This window comes from Notolepis coatsorum, assembly GCF_963971535.1.
Source record: "Notolepis coatsorum genome assembly, chromosome: 9".
NCBI lineage: Eukaryota > Metazoa > Chordata > Actinopteri > Aulopiformes > Paralepididae > Notolepis > Notolepis coatsorum.
Window position 1 is genome coordinate 73,737,602 of NC_140173.1, and position 22,800 is coordinate 73,760,401.

A 22,800-nucleotide genomic window follows, 5' to 3' on the forward strand; every position below is an offset into this window, starting at 1 on the left:
GGGTACAGTTCATTAACGATACACTTTTTCAACGTATCGTGGATATCGTGATGTTTTGCCCAAGAGGATTGTGTCGCGTCAATCTGTCCACACGTCAGCGTTTCCGTTAGCCGGTAATTACCGGTATTTGACCGGCAAAATCTGTTGAAGTCCGACATATTTACTCTCTCCGGTCTTAATGTCCGGTGAAAATAATTCCCTGAGTCTAAGCACAATTTGATTATTTGAATTGTATTAAAATAGGCTAAAATTAAATAGCCTATGCGATGAACGAAACGATCATTACATTCGTTTCCTCGTTGCTTCTAATAATGACAACGACGTCGTCAGCGAGAGCTTAGTGCTGGGTGTGCGAACTTTTGTGAAGCTGCAGAGCCAGAGCACTATCAGCACAATGCAGTATTCCAGCAGTACTCCAATTCAGCCATTTTCAGCCAATGTTGGGTGGGGGGCGCTGCTGTGCGGTTCCCAGAAAAGAGCCAATAACGCTGAATCAGCTTCTCTGCAGCGCCATACTCTTTACAAATAAGTCGTTGCGAGGTGGAGAGAGTCGTCACGCAAACCACGATAATGTTGCCGTCTCAGTTCTTCGCTTGATATAATTAATACAAATGTCCAATATAACGGAATTCGTTAGCTCATAAAAATGTGATTATAACAGACTGCTGTTTAGTGTCGGACCGACTGCCCACATACGCGGTCTATTTTATTTCAAGTCAGCAGCAGCACGGAGTATCGAGGGACTTATTTTATTTGGAATATATTAATGACTGTATACGCAAAAGTAGCCTAGTTTTAAGTAATAATATTATAAATCTACATGCCTTGAGGATGACATTCTTTATAGAGTCGAGATTCATTTGGGGGTGCGTGTGACAGAGCTGCTGCAGCGGGAGCCTGCGGGGCGGGAGCTTGATGCTGGTAGCGTATCGCACTAACTTGAGAGGCGAGAGATAGTAATTTGATTCTGCAAATCAATTTCTCATTCTTCGCTTGATGTAATTAATACACATGTCCAATTATAACGGAATTCGTTAGCTCATAAAAATGTGATTATAATAGACTGCTGTTTAAAACTCTGACCGGAATTTCTTGAATATGTCCGGTGATAGAAATATTGCAGGACACCCAGACCGGCACGAATATGTTCTAACGGAAACGCTGCCACACGTTACTCGTTCATATCTCAGCCCGTGCTGAGATATGCCCATTCCGCGGTCTGTTAATAAAGTTTTCAATCAGACAGATGTATGGAAAGGCTTTTATTATAACATTCGTTGTAGTAAAATCATTATGCCTCATTTAGTCATCCTGTGGAGCACTGGTCTCCTACTCGACGGCCGCGGGGAGCTAATGTTAGTAGCTTTGTTGTTGTCAGTCAGCACACAGGACATTCAGGAAGTCAAAACTAATAGCGCTTGCCGATTGGTGCTAAGAACAGCAGGGCGGGTGCAAGCGGTGTGACGTCATTGGCAGACTCGACTGTCAATCAAAATGATTATGTTTCCGTCAGAATGAATGAATGAAAACTGTATTAAAAGGTTGCAGAATGGGTACAATACAGTACAGGAGGATGAAGACCAGAAAAAGACTTTCGGCTTTTTTACATAAGGGTCCTCCATTTTCAATTCATCAAAACATTTAGAGACATACATATATACAGTAGTTTCATAAAAATGCTATTGATTGATTGATTTAAAACTTTATTAACATATTGCAGAATGGGTACAGTACAGCTCAATACATACAATTGTTAAGGGGATGCAGACCAGAGAAAGACTTTAGTCTTGTTTACATCCGGGTCCCCCATTTTCAATTCATCATATTTCATATCTAAATCATATAATATCTCATATGCAATATATAATCTAATAATCTAAATCTAATATATAATATAAAAATGCTAAATGCATGGGTATTTTATTTTGTCTTTAATGTTAGCTTGCAAACTCAAATACTGTCTTGGTAAGCCTCATAATGAATTGTTTGGGGTAAAAAAGAAAAACATTGTGATGTGTATCGTGTATCGCCGAAAGGTCAGAAAATATCGTGATATCATATTTAGGCCATATCGCCCAGCCCTACTGGAGCCCTGTACTGTATCCATTCTGCAATCTGTTAAATAAAGTTTTCATTCACTCATTCATTCATTCAGCGTCACATAGCAGGCCTTTTTCTGAAAATCCAAATAAGATAGCTAAGTAGCCAAGCACATAAGACTGTTCCATAGCATACGCCTTCAGTTGATCATGACAAATCTCTCTTACCTTGACGATTAAAAAGCCTCCATAATTTAGTAAATAGTATTCTCATGGCTGGTGTTGAGATTTTATGATGCCAGCTTGTGAGAATTCGAGTAGCGAGCCAGCTAGCGTTGAAGCTATTCAATGCTATCAACATTAGCACTAACATAACGTTACCCAACTAAGGTCGCTTTCACACAGGGGCTGTTTGGTCCGGACTTTCGGACCAGAATTCGATAGTCCGGTTTTTCGGGTTTGTGTGAATGCGTGTCGAACTCGGTTCGCGGACCAAACAGGCGAACTCTGGTCCGCCTGAAAACGTCGGTCTCGGTTCGCTTCATCGGACCAAACGCGAACCAAATATAGGAAGTGATTATTATTACCACTGCTCGCAGCACTCACTGCAAAACAAGCACACTGCATCTATCTCTCTATCTATCTATATATCTAACTGTGCATCTTGGGAAGAAGGAAGAAAAAACGCGGCTTATTATTATTACCGAGGCGCACGGCATTGGATCAATGCCACGTCAATACTATTATTACCTTACCACTGCTCGCAGCATTCATTCACTGCAAAACAAGCACACTGCATCTATCTCTCTATTAGAGCCATATGAAATCCGTTTTATTTTTTCCAAATTCCATTTTATTTTTTCCCAAATTCAGTTTTTTCCGTTTTAATATTTCAGAATTCTGTATTTTGCTTTGTACGCTCATTTTACTATCAGAAATAGTGTCTAATAAGTGGAAATGAATAAATGTCCACAATTTAATAAGATATAACAAACAGTCCATTTAATAGGGCTGTCTTAAATACTTCGAAGCTTCGTTCGATGGGCATGGGATTCGAATATTCATGTAAATGAATATGAAAATAAAATTTGATTATTAAAAAATATAAAAATATAAATGATATATATATATATTTTTTTGCAAAATCAACTCTGCCTCTCTTTGTTAACTACAACAAGCAATGCTGTTTGTTATTTAAGATGAGGTCGGACTCGGCACTGACAGATTTGTGTTCATTGTGCTGCTTTTATAAAGCCTCAAATGACGGCTTACAATATTTCATGAAAGCAAAGTGTTTTGTTTGTCTAAGATTTAAAAAGGTTTAAACTTTACAGCACTGACAAAGTTGAACAAAGTGCTGTACAAGTCCCACAACATTAAAAAAAAAATATATATATATATATATATAATCTTTTTTTTTTTTTTTACAGTTGATTCCATTTTTATTGCTCAATTCCGCGATTCCGTCCGCGATTCCGTGATCGCGGATTTCATATGGCTCTACTCTCTATCTATCTATATATATCTATATATCTGTGCAACTTGGGAAGAAGGAAGAAAAAACGCGGCTTATTATATTATTAATAAAACAGCTACTTGTGGGCACTCATAAAAACACTGTGGTCTACAAGTTGTTTAGCGAGAGGATGGTGGTAATGTGCTTCAATTAGGCCTGCCACGATAACACATTTTGCTGGGCGATTAATTGCCCCCGAAAATATCGCGATAAGCGATATTATTGCGACCGGTTAGAGAATTTTTTTTGAGAAATTTATTTCCCAAAACTTTTATTTTGAAGCCCACCGCTCCGTCTTTTCCGGTTTTAGACTTTTATTTTGAAGCCCACCGACCGGACCGGAAGTATTGTTGCGATTATCCTAAGCAGAACATATGAGCCGACAACATGTCTCGTCCGGTTGTTTTTGAGCTAATAACAAATGTTGAGATTGTTGGTGAACAACTAACTTTAGGTTAGTTTTAACGTTAGCTACTAACGTTAGATGCAGCTACTACAGGCAATCAACGATGAGGAGGAAGCGTCAAAGCAGTATATAATAGAATAGCTGTGGTGCGTAGGCACTGCAGCACGACTCGAAAATACCGGAGTGTTATAATAAATTAATTCATGTTTAACTTGTCCCTGTGTCCAGTCCTTTGACCAGCCCCACCCGTTCATTGTAAACAATGATGCATGTAATTGTATTAACGTTATTCTGTGTTGTAGCTATGCTATACGTTGTATTTCGTTTGTTAGCTAATGTTGTTAGCATGGAATGAGAATCAAAGCTCTATCTTTCATCTTTATTTAGCAGTCCAGTTTCTCCGGGCAGTAGCGAGTAACTACTTGGGTCTAAAAATAGCTAACGTTACACTACAAATAATGCTACTTGGTTAAAAGGAGCCACACTATTGAGAAATGTAGTTAAGCTGTGGCGTTGCCCCACGGGGCTCCCGTGCTGTACTCTAGTAACGTCAGCGACCCGCCTCCCAACACGGACAGTGACTGACAAGCGGCACTGGTTCCGCCTCATTAAAACAAACGCGCAAATAGCAATTAATCGCGCCCGTCAAAATCATTGCATTCATTTTAATTATCGCAGCAATTAATCGATTTATTGCTTATCGCGGCAGGCCTAGCTTCAATAGAACAATGGATCAATGCCATGTCAAAACTCGCCTCCGCTGATCTGGAGGGCTCCGCAGTCCACACACAGACACACACACGCGCGCGCGCGCACACACACGGGCTCGCAGCCACACACACATTTCCACTGTCCAATAGACAAGCGCCCTTTTCGACCGCGTGACATTGTTCAGAAGGTTCGGTGCGCCGGACAGATTTCTATGTGAACGCAGGCGAACCAAATGAAGAATGCAACAATGTTGCAACTTCACCAACAGAACCGCACCGAGTCCACCAAAACTATATGTGAAAGCGACCTAACATTAATTAGGGATGGGTACCTTTCACATTTGAACCGATACGGTACCGGTACCTGTGAATCGATACCGGTACCCAACGGTACCTTTTTTCGGTACTTTAGTCTAAAAAAAATTTATTTACCTCAGTTGTGAAAAAAATAATCCAAACTTCAAATAACTACAATTTCGACCATTTTCGGCTTGCCATTGCTCCGACTGCTTTGTTGTTGAATCAAGTCAAATCCTAGGTAAGCATATATTGTGCGTGTGAACGTTGACATAAAAAAAAAAATCTGTATCTCACTTGAATCGATACTCGGTAGTACCGACGTGGTTCGGTTCGGTACCTCAAAAGTACCGAATTCGGTACCCATCCCTAACGTTAATGCCATTCAGAATTTATTAACATAGCTACAACACACAGTAACATCATCATTCATTGTTTACAATGCACGGGTGGAGCTAGTCGAAAGGACTGGACACAGAGACAACGTTAAATCAATTAAAGTATCAATCAATTAATTAATCCGACCGCACCACGGGGCTATTATATTATATACAGCTTTGACGCGCTCTCTCTCTCCTGCCGATTAAAATCCGCAGCTCTTCCTCCTCTTCCTCGTGCTGCATTTGCGCCGCGGTGTGTGTCTCTGGAAACTAGCGTCCAGAACCGGACGACACAAGTTACTCCACTAGCGAAAACAACAATAACGCTTCCGGCCGGGGGGTTTCAAAATAAAAGAGCGACGTCTAAAACAGGAAAGACATTTATTTTGTACATTTGTGGCACGCACTTATTTCTTGAGACGAGTTCGTTTTAGGGAAAACTTTTTTTTTAAATGAAAACGAAAAAGATCGGATCCGTCTTCGTCTGGACATGGCCTAAGTAAGGAGAGGACGGATGGAGCCCACGTGAGCACACTGCCTCCTGCACGGATAAGAGTTAACCAGAAGCCAAGAGTACATCTAAACTGTGAGTCCCCCCCCCCCCCCTCATTCTAACACCATGACAACAAGTAATTTTTAAAAAGGCCCTTATTGGTAAGCTACCTCCTAAATACTACATTATTGGAATGAAATTTTGGAACCTATGGAACACGTTCTAGTTAGTGATGCACCGATATGAAAATTTGCCACCGATACCGATTGTTCAACTAACACAATCGGCCGATACCAATACCGATATTTGTGGCAAAAAAAATATATATATTATAATTTTTTTATATATATATATATATATATAATTTTTTATATAATTTTTTTATGACACTACTGTATATTTGTATGTCTCTAAATGTTTTGATGAATTGAAAATGGAGGACCCTTATGTAAAAAAGCCGAAAGTCTTTTTCTGGTCTTCATCCTACAGTCCACTGAGCTGTACTGTACCCATTCTGCAATCTGTTAATAAAATTTTCAATTAATCAATCAGACACATGTATAGAAAAGCTTTTATTATAACCATATAACAAATTTTTTTATTATTGTTTATGAAAATGTTTTAGCCCTATGCTTGACTATTATTTTAGGCATGATTGTCAACAAATAAAATAATAAAATGAATAAATAAAATATTAAATAAATAAATAGGCTACACGTCTCTTTTTGTGTTACAAATTGTGCTCACCGATATGAACATAGGCCTCTTTACTTACTTAAAAAAAGGAAACATCAAGAAATATGTTTATGGTATTAATTCCACCATGCCATGTGTGTTTTTATTTTATAATGCCCATGAGTCATGATTATTGCTGAAGTCTGAGGGGCCTTTCTCACTCACCATTCGGGGTCGAATCAGCGTCGGGTCGAACCAGAAAAGGGTGTGTCCATCTGAGTGAGAACTAGGGATGCCCCCCGGACCCCGGTTTTAAACGGGAACCGGTACTATATTAGAAAATACCGGAGTATTTATAAGCTCCGACGTCCTCGGTACTGCTATCGATACTCTAGAGAAATTATTATTATTATTATTATTATTATTTAAAAGTTGCAAACGATCTCTCCTCTCTCTGTCTCTGCACGAGAAGCGAGCCGCAGCGAGTCATTATTACACACACTCCTCGCGAGTCGCTCGCTAGTAGTGCTACACATACGGGTACTCCTTAATGAAAGTGCTGTCCCCGACGCCCGTGCTGAAGCGCGCTGCACACAGACACAGACAGCTCTGCCTGCACTGAGTGGTGATGGCGGATAGAGCGAAGCGTTCTAAAGTTTGGATATACTTTACAAGGGTCAATGCCGACAACGCACGTTGCCACAAGTGCAACAAAACATTTGCCAGTAAGGGTGGCAATACGAGCAACCTATCAAAACATTTGTTGGCAAAACACGATATTAGTGTGCAGAAATGCGCCGTATTCGACTGCCTTGCGCGCAGTGGTCCATCTGCATCCACGTCCACTGCAGCCGGTAAGCCAAGATACGGAGTTTCCTAGGCTAATAACGAATTATTACAAATAGGCTAATAAACAAAATAATTGTTTAGCTACAAATACTACAATCTAAAAACGTTTTATAGATAGTCAAGCTGAGGCGTCAGCCACCAATGTGTCCCAGGCCAGTGAGCCCAGGGCCACCACACATCCTCCCTCTACCTCCACCACCCAAAGTCCCTTCACCCTAGCAGCTAGACAGAGGAAGGATGACAGAGGATAGGGTGAACGAGTGTCACAGGGCTGTGACAAAGTTTGTTGTCAAAGGCCTGCACCCCTTCTCTACAGTGGAGTCCAAGGGCTTTAGGTAACAACTAATCATTCAGTGTATATCTTTTTTTTTGTATACATAGTTGTCTAACTTGTTTGTTGTTGTTGTTATAATATAAGTTATTATTGAAGCAGCTATTCCCACCACTCCACACAAATTTACAATAATTCAATCATTTCTAATCTTTACTGTAGGGAGATGACCAATGCTCTCAACTGCAAATATACCCCTCCCTGCATAAATTATATTTATTTATAATACTTATTTATAAAGTTGTATAAATAATAAAGCAATGTCGATTCTGTTCTTAATTAATTGTCTTTTTTTCAAAAAGAACCGATAAGAGTATCGATAAAGTACCGAACCGTTAGTATCGATAAGAGTAGTAGTATCGATAAAATCCTAACGATACCCATCCCTAGTGAGAACACTCCCCCCCGTCCCCGTCCCCCGCTGATTCGTCCCCGGGGGGGCGCTGAACCTGGACCGATGAAATAGGTGGTCTCGGGTGCGGGCCAGTGGGAGCGGGGGGCGTGACACACACAACGTCGTTACTGTAATGCTTTCATGCTTGCTTGAATTTTGGGCAGATAAAACCACACAGCAACAACTGGACAATACCCACAAAAACGATATTTATGGGCAATTTGCGAGTTCAGACGTCAACCAAAACAAGCATGTGGAGCCTCACAGCTCAGTGGATGAAAACATGAAGCCACGTTACAAAGCACAGCACTTCCCTGGCTCGCATTAGGCCTGGCAATTTTGTTTGCCATTGCTATGTCTATACATTGGTTTCTTGTTCGAATGCATTTATTTCTATTAGACCAGTGGTGCCCAACCAGTCGGCCGTGGTCGACCAGTAGATCAATGACATGCAATATAATTGCCACGAGCAATGGGATAATGTTAGCTGCTGAACAGGCTAAGCTAACTAGCGTTAGCCGTTAGCTTAGCGTTATCGTTAACCCTGCAAAACGCTCAAAAGCGGACTCCACAACACCAGTTCCATTTGTGAGAAAAGGGGGGTGGGTTATATTGACAAGGCTTGACAACAGAGGTTCAAATATAACTTCATATTTTTTGGTTTGTTTATTTTATATCAGCATCCAGTCTCCACCACCGTGTTAACACTTTGATTGCCTAAGGCTAAATTCATGATATACCATAGGTTGCCAGCTCTATTTGTCTATGTAGAAGTTCCCCTTCTTTGCAGGGCTATAACTTTTTAAATTCTATTGCTAAATTGCCATTATTAGGGCCCATTCAATGTCCTATATGTATTGTTCAGGGTGTATGAACGTTAAACTTTTTCATTCACATATTCATACTAAAATATGATCTAAAGTATAAGTATGTTTTCATCTCTTTCTGCAGCTTTCTCCAGAACGTGATTTATAGCCCCAAATGCATTATATTGATGATCAAATACAGTTTGATAGCAATCGGCGCGATATAAAAAAATCCAACTGGACGGACTTCTGGAAGTTACTACACGTCATCTGATGTTGACCGGATGGGCGAGGGGGCGTTTATAATTCCGTGGGCAGCGTTATACCATTCATCTAATGTGGGTCAAATGTTCATCAGATCAGTTAGTATAGAAGACATTGAAAAATAACGCTGAATCTTACCGTATCTTCCTTGCGCCGTTGGGCGATGAGCGTGGAGTATACATTTTCCTATTATGGGATGTTGGAATACCCGGTCCATTTCCAGGTTGTATAATGGTATATACGTCCAAATCATGTTGTTTATCGAGTTATTGGCAACGGATCGCTATGTATTGTGACGAGCTAGAGTGCCGGGACATATACCGAGTGCCCGGAAGTAATATGGTTGAACAGCACATCGTCCAAGTAACTTCCTGTTTGGCGATTGCGCCGATCGGCCACCAGATGCCGCTCTTGAACCGCTAGAGGGTTCAGTGGGGCTTTTTGGTGGGTCTCAGGCCAGCGGATGGGAAATATGAATCCGATCACAGATTTTTGAAATATTGATATCAAAGACGAGTTACGGCGTCTTCGGCAACTTGAGCATGGCGGGGAAGGACGCCTAAACACGTCTTCCGGCAGTAAAGTGTTAACACACTTCCTGTGTTTACATTTTCGAGCATGACATCATCGCCTACGGCAAGCTTACAAGCTCAAAACGCAAACCGTAAACAGAACCTGGAGTGAACCAAGACTGAAGTGTGTACACAAACTAGAGGGGGGAGAGGGGGGGGAGTTTGCACACAAAAGACGGACCGAGACGGAACGGACCCGAATGGTTAGTGAGAAAGCACCCTGAGTCATACAATACTCACTGGCTTTCATAACCTAACAGACTAACTTGTCTTGCTCAAGACTTGTTTATGAGTTTTAATAAGAGAGCACTATCTCTCTCAACCAAAGCAATGCAGGTAGATGGCAACAGAACAATTTTGATTGACAAGTCGATTCTGCCAATTACGTCACACCGCTTGCACCCGCCTCTGCTGTTCTTACCACCAATCGGCAAGCGCTTATTCGTTTTTTACTTCCGGGAAGTCCGCCATTGATCTGCATGCGAGAACCACAACAAACTTACCGTACAGGGCTGTACGTTAACTTTTTTTGCACATAGCACTGGTGCTACAGAGGTTGATAGTTTTGTAGCACAGGCCAAAATCTTGTAGCACAAGTATAAAACGTGTTATATTTGTAACAGTCACAAATGTGCCTATTGTATTTGTGTTATTTAGTTGCAGTGCCATGTTTGGCTGTCATTTAGTATATCGCCATGTGTTATTATTACTATGATACTCTCATATGCTATTTTCAATTAATATCATAAACAACATAAGGAATATTAGCATAATTTTGAGTGGACTGAAGGAATGAGTCAGCGTTAATAGTTTTAAATGCAAATAATTTATTGAAACATAGAAGTGGGGTCGGTTGGGACACACACACACAATGGGGGACCCTGATGTAAACAAGACAAACGTCTTTCTCTGGTCTGCATCCCCTTAACAATTGTGTGTATTGAGCCGTACTGTATTGTACCTAGGGGTGGACGGTATAAACGGTATACGGTATAAACGGTATGAATTTGCTCTACGGTATGGATTTTGAGTATACCGTGTAACGGTAGTGCAGCTCTAAAATAGCAATGACGTCATGTAACCACAGCGCGACTATTTCACTCGCATTTGCCCCTAAAAATAGATAGAATTAGTCATAGATAATAGATATGTGCGAACTGGAAAAAGTTATTTAGGAGGCTTCGCGCAGTGGGCGTGCCAGCCCCTACCGCACGCATGTAAACACGGGTCTAGTAGTCTAGTGGGACGGGACACGGGAGCTGTCGGCGTCTCCCTGAGCTAACGTTAGCTTAGCTACCGTTACTAAATGACCCAGTCAACTATTCACTTTTAGTTTAATACATGATGGGGCATTGTCTAACCGAACGGTATCTAGTCGGCCAGCTACCGATAGCTCCTGACATCAACAAACGCTCCACAAAGTCTAGTACTAGAGACGTGTATGCTACCTGTTAGCTCACGTTAACGCAAATTAGTTCACCGTTCAAAACGAAATGTCCCATTGAACTAAATAATTCACTGAGGCGTTGTATTAACGTTATATATGCAGTAGCTACAGATAGCTCATGATATCAATGTCTTATAACACTGATTCGATGCGTATTCGAGCTGAGGGCTTGCTAACGTTATAATACCAATACAATAGGGTCCAGGTGCAGCGCCGGAGAATCCTGGCCGTAGCTCTGCTCGAGGCTACTAGAGTATAGGTCCAGGTGCAGCTCCGGAGAATCCTTGCCGTAGTACACAGACAGTGGAGCTTGTTTGCGTGGTGGTGATGTCTCGCAGATAATACCAGTACAAGTCTAATTATATAATATATATATTTTATAAAAAAAAAAAAAAAAAAAAATTATATAAAATAAAAAAAAAATTTTTATCAAAAACGATGATACCGTGATATATACCGTTACCGTCTATGCTTCAAATTATACCGTGATATAAATTTTAGACCATACCGTCCACCCCTAATTGTACCCATTCTGCAATCTGTTAAATAAAGTTTTCATTCATTCACACACACTGTTTCAACTCACCACCCCCGCATCATATTGTAGTCTAGTCTGTCTTCAAACTTCCACTCCTCTCGAAACTTGTTTATTTGAATATCAACATTATCTGTCCATCCTCAGTTTACTATAATATACTCCTGTCCTGAGGACTCCTGACTAGTGACTTCATCGTCTTTCCAAACGCACGCACACACACAGGGAAGGGGAGAGAGTGCCCCCCCATTTCCCTTTCCCCAGTCCACACTGTGTCTGCTGGCTCTGCCTCTGATCAGGATTAGCTTGTTAGCTTGCTAACGTTGTAGTGATTGTAATGGTACATAAACGTTAATTTCGGGCGATGTGCGCATAAAGGAATGGTGACGGTGCAAAGCATGTAGATGCATTTGACCCGTTGCGAGAAAAAAAAAACACCACAGACTTATTTCGGGACGTGTAGGCGCACTGCTGTGTTAACGCAGCAGTGCGCACCAACCGACCAACGCGCTGCTCTGCTTGCAGAAGCGCGGATATGACTCGTCGAGTTGTCACAAGAGTTTTTTCAAAATAAGAGTATCATATGCACCTGAACGTTGCTAGCTTTCGGAGCCTAGCTGGAGCTGCGCGTGGGCAGAAATGAGACCCGCTACAGGATTTTCAAAATAAGAGTATCTATATGAACCGAATCCCTATCGCACCAGTGCTATTGAAGTAAATCCATCCATCGCACAGACCGCTGTTGCTGTAGCACGTGCGATATATATGTCGCACTGTACACCCCTGCCGTAGCTAATAACGCTAGCTCCCCGCCGGCCACGAGTAGACTACCAGCGCTCCGCAGGATTACCAAACGAGGCATAATGATTTTACTGCAACGAATGTTATAATAAAAGCTTTTCTATACATTTGTCTGATTGAAAACTTTATTAACAGATTGCAGAATGGGTACAATTCAGTACGGGCTCTCTGAGCAAAGGAAGGAAGTGAGAGATATGAATGAGTAATGCTTGCTATGGTCGGGTAAATACGCTGATGTTATTGAACGTGTAACTATATAACGTTAATGCCACAAAACTAATGCCTTTGTTAACACTATGGTCGCCAAAAACGCCTTACCACGTCATTCCCCGCCATGCTCATTCTGCCAAAGACGCCGTACCACGTCTTTGATATCAATATTTCAAAAATCACTGATCGCAATCATATTTCTCCCCCGGAGACTTGAGATCTACTGTTGATCCCCTCTCAACTCTCCAACGGTTCAAGAGCGCCATCTGGTGGCCGATCGGCGGATAGCTCAAACCGGAAACAGGAAATGGAAGCTGGTGCTCATTCCAATTCGGTCCGATCACTCGCTAATATTTTAACATTTTAATATACTTGTGCTGTTCAAGTTGGTCATGAGCAGTAAGACTCCTGTTTTTATACATAATCAGATTGTTTTTAGTAATACTGTGCACGAGCATTACACTAGAGGTTCCAGTAGTGGGCAGCTTGAATTGCCAGGTCCTAGAACCAGCGCTCTGGGGAGATCTTTTATTTTTAGAGCATTAACTCTGTGGAATGGCCTGCCTCGGAACCTCTGCTGCATTTACAGTAGATTCACTTTTAAAAAGAATCTTAAATTGTTTTTAAATTGTTTTTAACACTGTAAAGTAATTTTTTGTTTTTGTTTTACACTAATGTAATTTTAGCTATATTAATTGTTACAGTAGGTTCATTATGCATTGTGTGTACTGACTTTTAATAATTTTGTTTTTTGCAATAGTGATTGTTTTTGTGTGTTTTTTTGTGTGTGGACCCCAGGAAGACTAGCTGGTTGCTATCGCACCAGCTAATGGGGATCCCTAATAAAATCAAATCAAAACAAATAGTCCCAGGACTCGAGCTAGACACAATGGATAGCAATCCATTACCAATAACTCGATAAACAACATGATTTGGACGTATATACTATTATACAACCTGGAGATGGATCCCATATTTCTACATCCCATAATAGGAATATTTCTGCTCCACGCTCATCGCCCAACGGCCCGAGGAAGCTACGGTTAGTTTCAGCGTTATTTTTTAACGTGTTCGATACAAACTGCTCTAATGATCATATCACCCACACTAGATGAATCATCTAATGTTGGCCACGGAATTATAAACGACCCCCCCCCCATCCGGTCAACATCAGATGATAAGTAGTAACTTCTAGAAGCACGTCCATTTAAAAAAAATTTTCTCGCGCCGATTGCTATCAAACTGTATACAATCATCAATATAATGCATTTAGGGCTATAAATCACGTTCTGGAGAAAGCTGCAGAAAACAATAAAAACATACTTATACTTTAGACCGTATTTTAGTATGAATATGTGAATGAAAAAGTATAACGTTGCTACACCCTGAACAATAGATACTTGATGTTGAATGGGCCATAGTAATGTCAATTTAGCAATACAATTTAAAAAGTTATAGCCCTGCAAAGAAGGGGAACTTCTCCATAGACAAATAGAGCTGGCGTGGGATGGTTTATTAAGAATATAAGCCTGGCGACCAAAGTGTTAATCATAAGTAGTAACTTTGATGCAGTAGCTTGTGTGTGCAGGTCGCATGACTGAAACTTTTTTCAAAGTTTGAACGTGTGGACCAGATTGACGTGACACAAATTGACGGATATTTATCGGCCACTGCCATCGGCACATTTGAGCTTATCGGCCGATAGGTCAACAAGGCACTTATCGGCCGATACCGATACCCGACCGATATCTGTGCACCCCTAGTTCTAGTGACTGGCTAGTCCTTAAGGTCCCCAGAGTTTGCTCTGAACAGGGAAAATCTGCATTTTGCTATGATGCCCCATCCCCTAGTTCATGGAATTAACTCAAACAGTCCTTAAAGCTTGAAATTCTCCCCTCCGTTGCACAGTTTAAAACCTTGATCTCTAACCTTTGTCAAGTTGTACGTGTTTTAATTTATTTGTTATCCTTACTTTTTGCCTTGCCTTGCCTTGTTGTCTTATTGTTGAAACCCCAGTTGCCGTTCGAGTTTAAATAAAGGTTTGGAATTAGATTAAATGAAAGTTCACTTCTGGATCAGGAAACCATTGATATGGAATATTTGTTATTCTGGAATATATATATTTTGTATGCTGTGGCTAGATGTCTTCTTGTGACTTTTTTGTGGCATACTTCACAAAGTAACGCAAAGAGCTGCTTATGAAAGAGCGGCCATCAAAAAAGCAGGGGTGCTGCTGATGTCACAAATGGACAAAGCAGATTCAGCCCGACTCCTCAATAAGATGCAGGCTTTTCCTTCTAGCGCAGCAGTTCAAAGCAGCACTAGTGAAAAGGTCAGATAACATGGCAGTGCCTCGCTCAGCTGCACGTCTATGATTTAGCGCCCATATATCTTCAGCTCACATTGTGAGAGATCTTAAAAGATGGGCCCCTTTGAGAGGGAGCTGGGTTGACTTTTGGAGAGACAGGACATGCTGTGATAAAGAGTTGTGTGGTGGTAGTAATAGTATTATTACAGAACTATCTTAGTCCCAACGCGGTCTCCTTTTCATCACAATTTGGACAAAATATCATAATGCGATTAAATTATAGATATTGCAATACGATTCACGAGGGAATGGTATTTTTGTGTCATTTCATTATTTTAATTTAGAAAAGGATTACATTGGTGCAATTAATGTTGCAGCGGTTTGTACTAAACAAGAAAAAAATAAAAAGGTTGATGAGCATAGTTCCAAAAATCAAGAGACACCACTAGTAGAGTTTGCTCTGCTCCATGAGAGAATTTGTTTTGTTAATTAAAACGTCAAATGTAATTGAAGAACCCTTTTTTGAGTCAGGTGCCTCACAGAGAGAAGCCGGGGACGCTACTAGACCAAAAGCAGTGAATCTGTCTGGATAAGGGGGTCATGCAGGCTTACACACCATGACCACATGATGGGCGTTAATGTTAAGCTACCGATCATACCTCTGGCATGGGAATGGCATGTGAAGAATCACACACTCATGTGTTTTCTCTCCCCTTGACTGATTCATGCAATAAAATGGCCGCAGGTTTCGAAAAAATCGACAAGAGGATTTCTGAATATGAGATCCATTTTAGCTCTCTGGGGACTGTTTCCACTCAGTGCAGATGGAAAGTTTCCATTGCAACAATAACATACCGGACTGATGAAGTCCAAGGCAGGCAGAGACCCTGCGCCAATGCACACTCACACTTTGTGACACATACACCAAAATCTCCAGGTCCGAAGATCTCTCAACTCTGTTGTAACAGACGCAGTTGGAACACAGCCTCCCGGAATGTATTGCTTAGGGCCGTCCTCGACATAAGAAATTCTTAGTCAACCAATAGTCACGAGTAGAGCCATATGAAATCCGTTTTATTTTTTTCCAAATTCCATTTTATTTTTTTCCAAATTCCGTTTTTTCCGTTTTAATATTTCAGAATTCTGTATTTTGCTTTGTACGCTCATTTTACCATCAGAAATAGTGTCTAATAAGTGGGAATGAATAAATGTCCACAATTTAATAAGATATAACAGTCCATTTAATAGGGCCGTCTTAAATACTTTGAAGCTTCGTTCGATGGGCATGGGATTCGAATATGAAAATAAAATTTGATTATTTAAAAAAAAAAAATATATATATATATATTTTTGCAAAATCAACTCTGCCTCTCTTTGTTAACTACAACAAGCAATGCTGTTTGTTATTTAAGATGAGGTCGGACTCGGCACTGACAGATTTGTGTTCATTGTGCTGCTTTTATAAAGCCTCAAATGACGGCTTACAATATTTCATGAAAGCAAAGTGTTTTGTTTGTCTAAGATTTTAAAAGGTTTAAACTTTACAGCACTGACAAAGTTGAACAAAGTGCTGTACAAGTCCCACAATATTAAAAAAAAAAAAAAAAAAAGTAAAAAAAAAAAAAAAAAAAAAAGTTAAAAAAAAAAGTTAAAAAAAAAAATGTTATGGTGGATTCCATTTTTATTGCTCAATTCCGCGATTCCGTGATCGCGGATTCCATATGGCTCTAGTCACGAGTAGGGATGGGTACCGAATTCGGTACTTTTGAGGTACCGAACCGAAACACGTCGGTACTACCGAGTATCGAATCAAGTGAGAAACCGAAAAAAAAATAAAAAAGATTTTTTTATAAAAAAAATGTTTTTTACTTTTTCTTACTTTTTTTTTTTTTTTTTACTTTTTTCTTTTCATGTCAACGTTCACACGCACAACATATGCTTACCTAGGATTTGACTTGATTCAACAACAAAGCAGTCGGAGCAATGACAAGCCGAAAACTGTCAAAATTGTAGTTATTTGAAGTTTGGATTTTTTTTTTACGACTGAGGTAGGTAAATTAAATTTCTTGAGACTAAAGTACCGAAAAAAAGGTACCGTTGGGTACCGGTATCGATTCACAGGTACCGGTATCGGTTCAAATGTGAAAGGTACCCATCCCTAGTCATGAGGCCTTTGTCGTCTAATGATTAGAACTAGCTGATTTAAATCAGACATTTTTGTGTCATCCCAAATGCAATCATGCAGGTGGACCTCTTGAAATCCTGTTCGTACCAGAGATGTGCCTGTCATTTTTAAGGAAACAACTCATTCAGCCTGGGCGGAAAAAAAAGAGCATGAAAAATCTTGCTTGACTAAGAGCAAAGTGACAGATGAATCGACTATCGACAAAGAGTGGCAGCCCTGGTATAGTTGTGACTTAGTACGAGATCTAGCCTGTCACACGTGGACCGGTACACAACCATGTATGACAGAAACTGCATCCAACTCCGACACTATCTGAGACATTTTAGATGACTTCGTCTCGCAACGACAAAAGCCCCACTTAAGTCTTTTGAAACACTTACACAGGGTTAGACTCAGATTGCAAAACAGACTTTTCAGACCAAACTCCCCCCCCCTCCCCCCCCCCCCCCTGCACTGGGAAGATATGTAGGCTACATTTTTCTCATTCCAATCTCCAACACGTTAACATCTGTCCCAGGTCGAAGCTCTATAGGTGTGTGTAGTCACGCCTCGGGGCACAGTGTCTCTGGGCTACCTCCTCGATCCACCGCGGTCTCCTTTTCAGTCATTACTCACAACAGGACACATACCCCCAGGCAAAAGTCTCCCTATAATAATAGGTCTCCAAGGCAAAAGCACAGCATGTGGGGGGGGGGGGGGCATCTCCCTTCACTTTATCTTCACAGCTATATCTATATCTTCACAGAATATCCCTAATCGAGCGCTCCATCCATCACCATACACTGCAGTGCAGTGCAAAGTATTTCATCCTTATTACACCGGTACACCCATAGGGTTAGATGCAGGCTGGCGGGATCACCGGGTGCACACAGTGGACTCTCTGTCAGACTACTCAAACATATTGTGGGATATGCAGTTCAGTTACGGATGGTATTAGAGTTCAGTCCTCGAGGTCTCAAAAAGAAAATACAAATCATCGCCCTCCCGTCACTATAAGTGAAAATACGGAAGGCTTTTTCAGTGTCTTTTTCCTTTCCAATGTTACTGTGCGAGTCAATGGATAAACCAGACAGGAAAGTCACTGTAATGTGCCACATGTATCCAGACAGGAAAGTCACATTTATCTATCTTCACGTAATATTAACACAGCGGTGCGTGATTCATATTTTCTTTGAACCCTCAGGGACTGGACTTCCTAAGTCAACCCCTGTTTCCCATACACTGTGCTTCAATATTCAGACAGAGTCCACAGTCCACACCATAAAAATTAGGATGTGGTATAATAATTTGATGACACTAGTTGGTCTTGGGTTTGTTAGTAAGAAAGACAGAATTTAAATCAAAAGAGGATATAATGCCAACCACTAATACAATTAATAACAGATGACGCATGAGTAGGGTGTAAAGTACTTGAGTAATTGTACTTCGTTACAATACTTAAGTACTGTTTTGGTGGATTTGTACTTTACTCAAGTATTATTAGGTTTGTATACTTGTACTTTTACTCAATTACATTTCAGAGAAGAAATAAATACTTTTTACTCCTTACATTTAAAATGCAGACCTAGTACAAATCTCGCAGGTCCAACCATTTTAATTAGTATATTTGTTTCTCTGGCCGAACTAACGTTAACGTTATTAATCCAGCGACCGCACTTTATTTAAAAACAGCCAATAAAATCCCCATCAATGGAAAATTAACCGCCCATACCCATGCTGATTGGTCCTTGTGCAAGACTAGAAAGCGGGGATCTTTGATTAAACACCTGATATCAGAAGAATACAGTCCGAAAAAAAGTTTTACTTTTTAGTACATTTAAAAAAGGTAGAAACTTTTTAACTTTTACTCAAGTGTGTTTTTAGCCAGATACTCTGACTTTTACTTGAGTACGATTTTGAGACGGTACGGTACCCATACTTTCACTTAAGTATAATTTCTGGGTACTTTTTACACCCCTGCGCATGACTGACTTATGTAAATAATGAGGCTAAAGCAACACAGAACATTTAGCCGTTTGAAATAGCCGACACATCATATCAATATCTATACTGACTCGAACTTGGGAGGCTCACATGACATATTAACACTGTTCTATTATAGTTAGACTTAGACATGTGTTCAAAAAGCTAGGCCTGGCCTGTATGAATCTAAAGTTTACCAGTCATTCTGAACTTTCACCTCAAAGTCATCCTTTTGAGATACACATTTTTACCAGCAGAGCAAAAACAACCAAGCCCTAAACTAAAACAACTGTGTTTAACACAGCTGTCATTGTGTGTACTTCATGCAATGGCATGATCTACACATCACTTGAATGCTTGTAGTCAGGTTCAATCACATCAGTCCATAAGCGAACACACAAACCAAACAAATCCAGGATTGGTGCAAAAACTAACATAGCAATTTCACAAGGCAGTCGGCCCCTCCCAACACGCAGACCAGCCCGCACACCGCGGGGACTGTGTGTGTGTGTGTGTGAGTGTGTGTGTGTGAGTGTGTGCGTGTGTGTGTGTGTAAATTATGGCCACCAGAAACACCAGAGGCAGCGGTCAGCTCAGCGTTCCAACACAAGACACACAGCGACGTGTTGAATTCTTGATAGTGTTTTCATTGGACTAAATGACAGCACTGTGGCTGTGTAAACCCAACTTACCATTTCTTGGTGCATTCCACCATAAGTTCCTGATATGAAGCCACGAACTGGAATTTGGATGCATGCTTCCCCACACGTTGCAATCTTTTCCACACCGAGGCCATGTTTCTTTAGAGGAATGGGTATTTTTTGTATACCCGTCCCGTCCTGGGTCAGGGCTTCCCTTCGGAACAAACGCACACTTGATGTTGAATGTTTATATGTATCCAATTCTATCCGACCCACGTTCTGGATACATTGTTCATCATTTCATCAGAGGCACGTACCAAACACATAATGCCGCTCTTCCAGTCGGATGGTCGTCTTCATGAACAGCCTGATGATCAAACCAAATGTAGGGACCGTTTCTGCAGCGGTGGTCCGGTGTCAGCAGGGCTGAGGGCGTGCATGGCGCCGCGCACGGGAAAGAAGACACTCCATAGTTTTATAGAGGAGCGAAATGGATCATCTTCGGCCACACAGTGTATTATTTGGAGTCGACCAGCCTGAAAGAGAGATGATGACACACGGTCAGTAAAAGCGACAGCCTGGGGAACAAACCCGACATCCTCCCAGATCTACACACGTTACACTCACGATGCGCCCAGAGTCTATCCAAACGGGTGGGTATTATTGTATTGGCATATATTTGATCCGTTTGGCTTTCGATACAAGTCCACGTCTGACAAGAGTTTGGATATTATTATTATTATTAACAGCATGCACACAGTTGGCCTACACTACACGCTCATTTGCGTCACGTTGTATTTAAGATGAATGAATATGTATGAATGTATTCGTAGTTGTGGCTTCGTTCTCGGAAAAGAAAGAGGAAAAGTAAGACACTTCCACACTAGCACTTCTAACGTTAGTGCCACTGCTGCCAGCAGCACGGCGTGGGCACGGGGGTCTATTGAGACGCTCTGCAGTTGGATTGATTGATTGATAACTTTATTAACAGATTGCAGAATGGGTACAATACAGTACAGCTCAATACACACAATTGTTAAGGGGATGCAGACCAGAGAAAGACTTTAGTCTTGTTTACATCAGGGTCCCCCATTTTCAATTCATCAGGATACTAGTGGGTCTATCTGCTGAGATGGGAAGTCAGCGACTAGCTAGGCTGTTTAACTCAATTGTGATTATATATGTTCCATAATTATTATCAGTAAAATAAGTTAGCAAACACGCAACGTTATAGCCATACCACGTACACACGCCGACGTCAATAAAATGCCACATGCCGCATAACACCCATCTAAATGCATTTAGTAAATAAACATGGACCATCCCATAATAATGATATCTGTGTTCCAGAGGATAGTCTGAGCCGTGCTGGAGAACGTTCTGCTCCGTTATAACTGGGAGGATTCGGCAGCTAAGCTGACGCGTGTTGACACCGAATTATATAAGTGTGCATATTTGATACTCACCTTATCGTAGAAGTGCACCGATATAGCATCCGTGTTAATAGATGTAGCTAGTGCCCGACTGCTATAGCAAACTAGCGAGCGAGCTAGCTCATTATCGCCTTCTTTACAGTGGCACCAGCAGCCACACAGTTAGCTAGCGTGCTAGCGGTGGGGCTAGCTATCATAACATGGGCAAGAGCGGAAATAGTTGTTCGCCAGAAAACAAGATTTTGAGCTATCGAGATAATTATGTGGCTCGTATTCAGCCCCGAATCTGACAAGACATGGATTTGTGCTTCTTAAAAAAAAAAAAAAAAAAAAGTAAACAAAAGTATTCCAACCCCACGGGCGTAAATTCCAACAGCCAGCTTTGCTCAACACACACCGCTCTCACCCCTCCATCGTTTCCCCTACAGTCCCAATAGGGGATATCTGCAGAGCCGCAAGCCCAACGTCTGGGCGGGGCTTCGGGGGCGAGTACAAGCCCCGAAGAACCGCCTCGAACCTAGTACAAGCCCCGACGCCCCGCCCAGACGTTGGGCTTGCGGCTCTGCAGATATACCCCACTACTTCTACAGTCTGGCTCACTGGTGTCGTTGACGCCAAATCAACGCCCCTCTGGGACCATCCCATTGGTGCAATGCATGTGTCATTTATGGAATGTTTTAGTGATTCATGATGCCTTTCTAAATTTATGTTAATCACATTTGGTCAAACCCTACATCCATTAAAGACATTTAATCCTTCAGTAGAATGTGCCTTTATAGAAAATTATCTTATTTCGGTTTTACCTGAGTGAGTTTGATTTGCCAAGCAGTCTTGTTTACTGTCTGTTGCTGCCCTTTATACAAAAGAAGGACATACGTTTACAATCAAATGAAAGCTACTTTGCCCATCTCCTACTCTGTAAGCCTATTTGGAAATAGGTGGCTATTGACGTGGCCTAAAGGTAGCAACATATAATCCAAATAAAATTTATTATTATTATTATTATTATTATTATTATCAGATGGAATTCCATAAATATATGTCAGAATCTGGTCAATAATTTCAAAGGCATTTAGCTAATCCCTGCCCCTGCAAGTAGGCCTCTCATAGCTCAATCCGTCCGTGAAGCTCTGAGAGAGCGCACCAAAGCATACAACGACGGCCTAGTGGCAGGCAACATGAATGACCACAAGGTGGCGCGATACAACGTAAGGAGGACAGTGTCAGAGGCCAAACGGCGCTACAGGGATAAAATTGAACTCCAGTTTGAACAAGCTGACTCTAGAGCTATGTGGCAGGGGCTCAAAACGATGACAGACTACAAAGGCGCCTCCCTCAAACTGAACAGTGACATCTCCTTAGCAAATGACCTCAATACCTTCTATGCGAGGTTTGATGCTGGTAATAACAACACCAGCTCACAAGCCACGGCAATGGGGGGGGGGGGTCGGCTGCTGATGGAGGCGCAGTGTTCAGGGTAACAGAGCATGAGGTGAGGCGGACCTTTAAAAAAGTGAATATCAGGAAGGCAGCAGGTCCGGACGGC

General features: G+C 41.3%; 1 protein-coding gene across 1 annotated transcript in view; it reads right to left on the reverse strand.

Annotated features, from left to right (window-relative positions):
• Positions 1 to 21,660, reverse strand: part of ehbp1 (EH domain binding protein 1) — a 398,684-nt gene extending 377,024 nt beyond the window's left edge. Inside the window, 2 exon segments of the mRNA XM_084321912.1 lie at positions 19,873 to 20,357; positions 21,288 to 21,660. Coding sequence (XP_084178038.1) covers positions 19,873 to 19,976 — 104 coding nt within the window. The 5' untranslated portion in view covers positions 19,977 to 20,357; positions 21,288 to 21,660.
• Between the last annotated feature and the right edge of the window lie 1,140 nt (positions 21,661 to 22,800).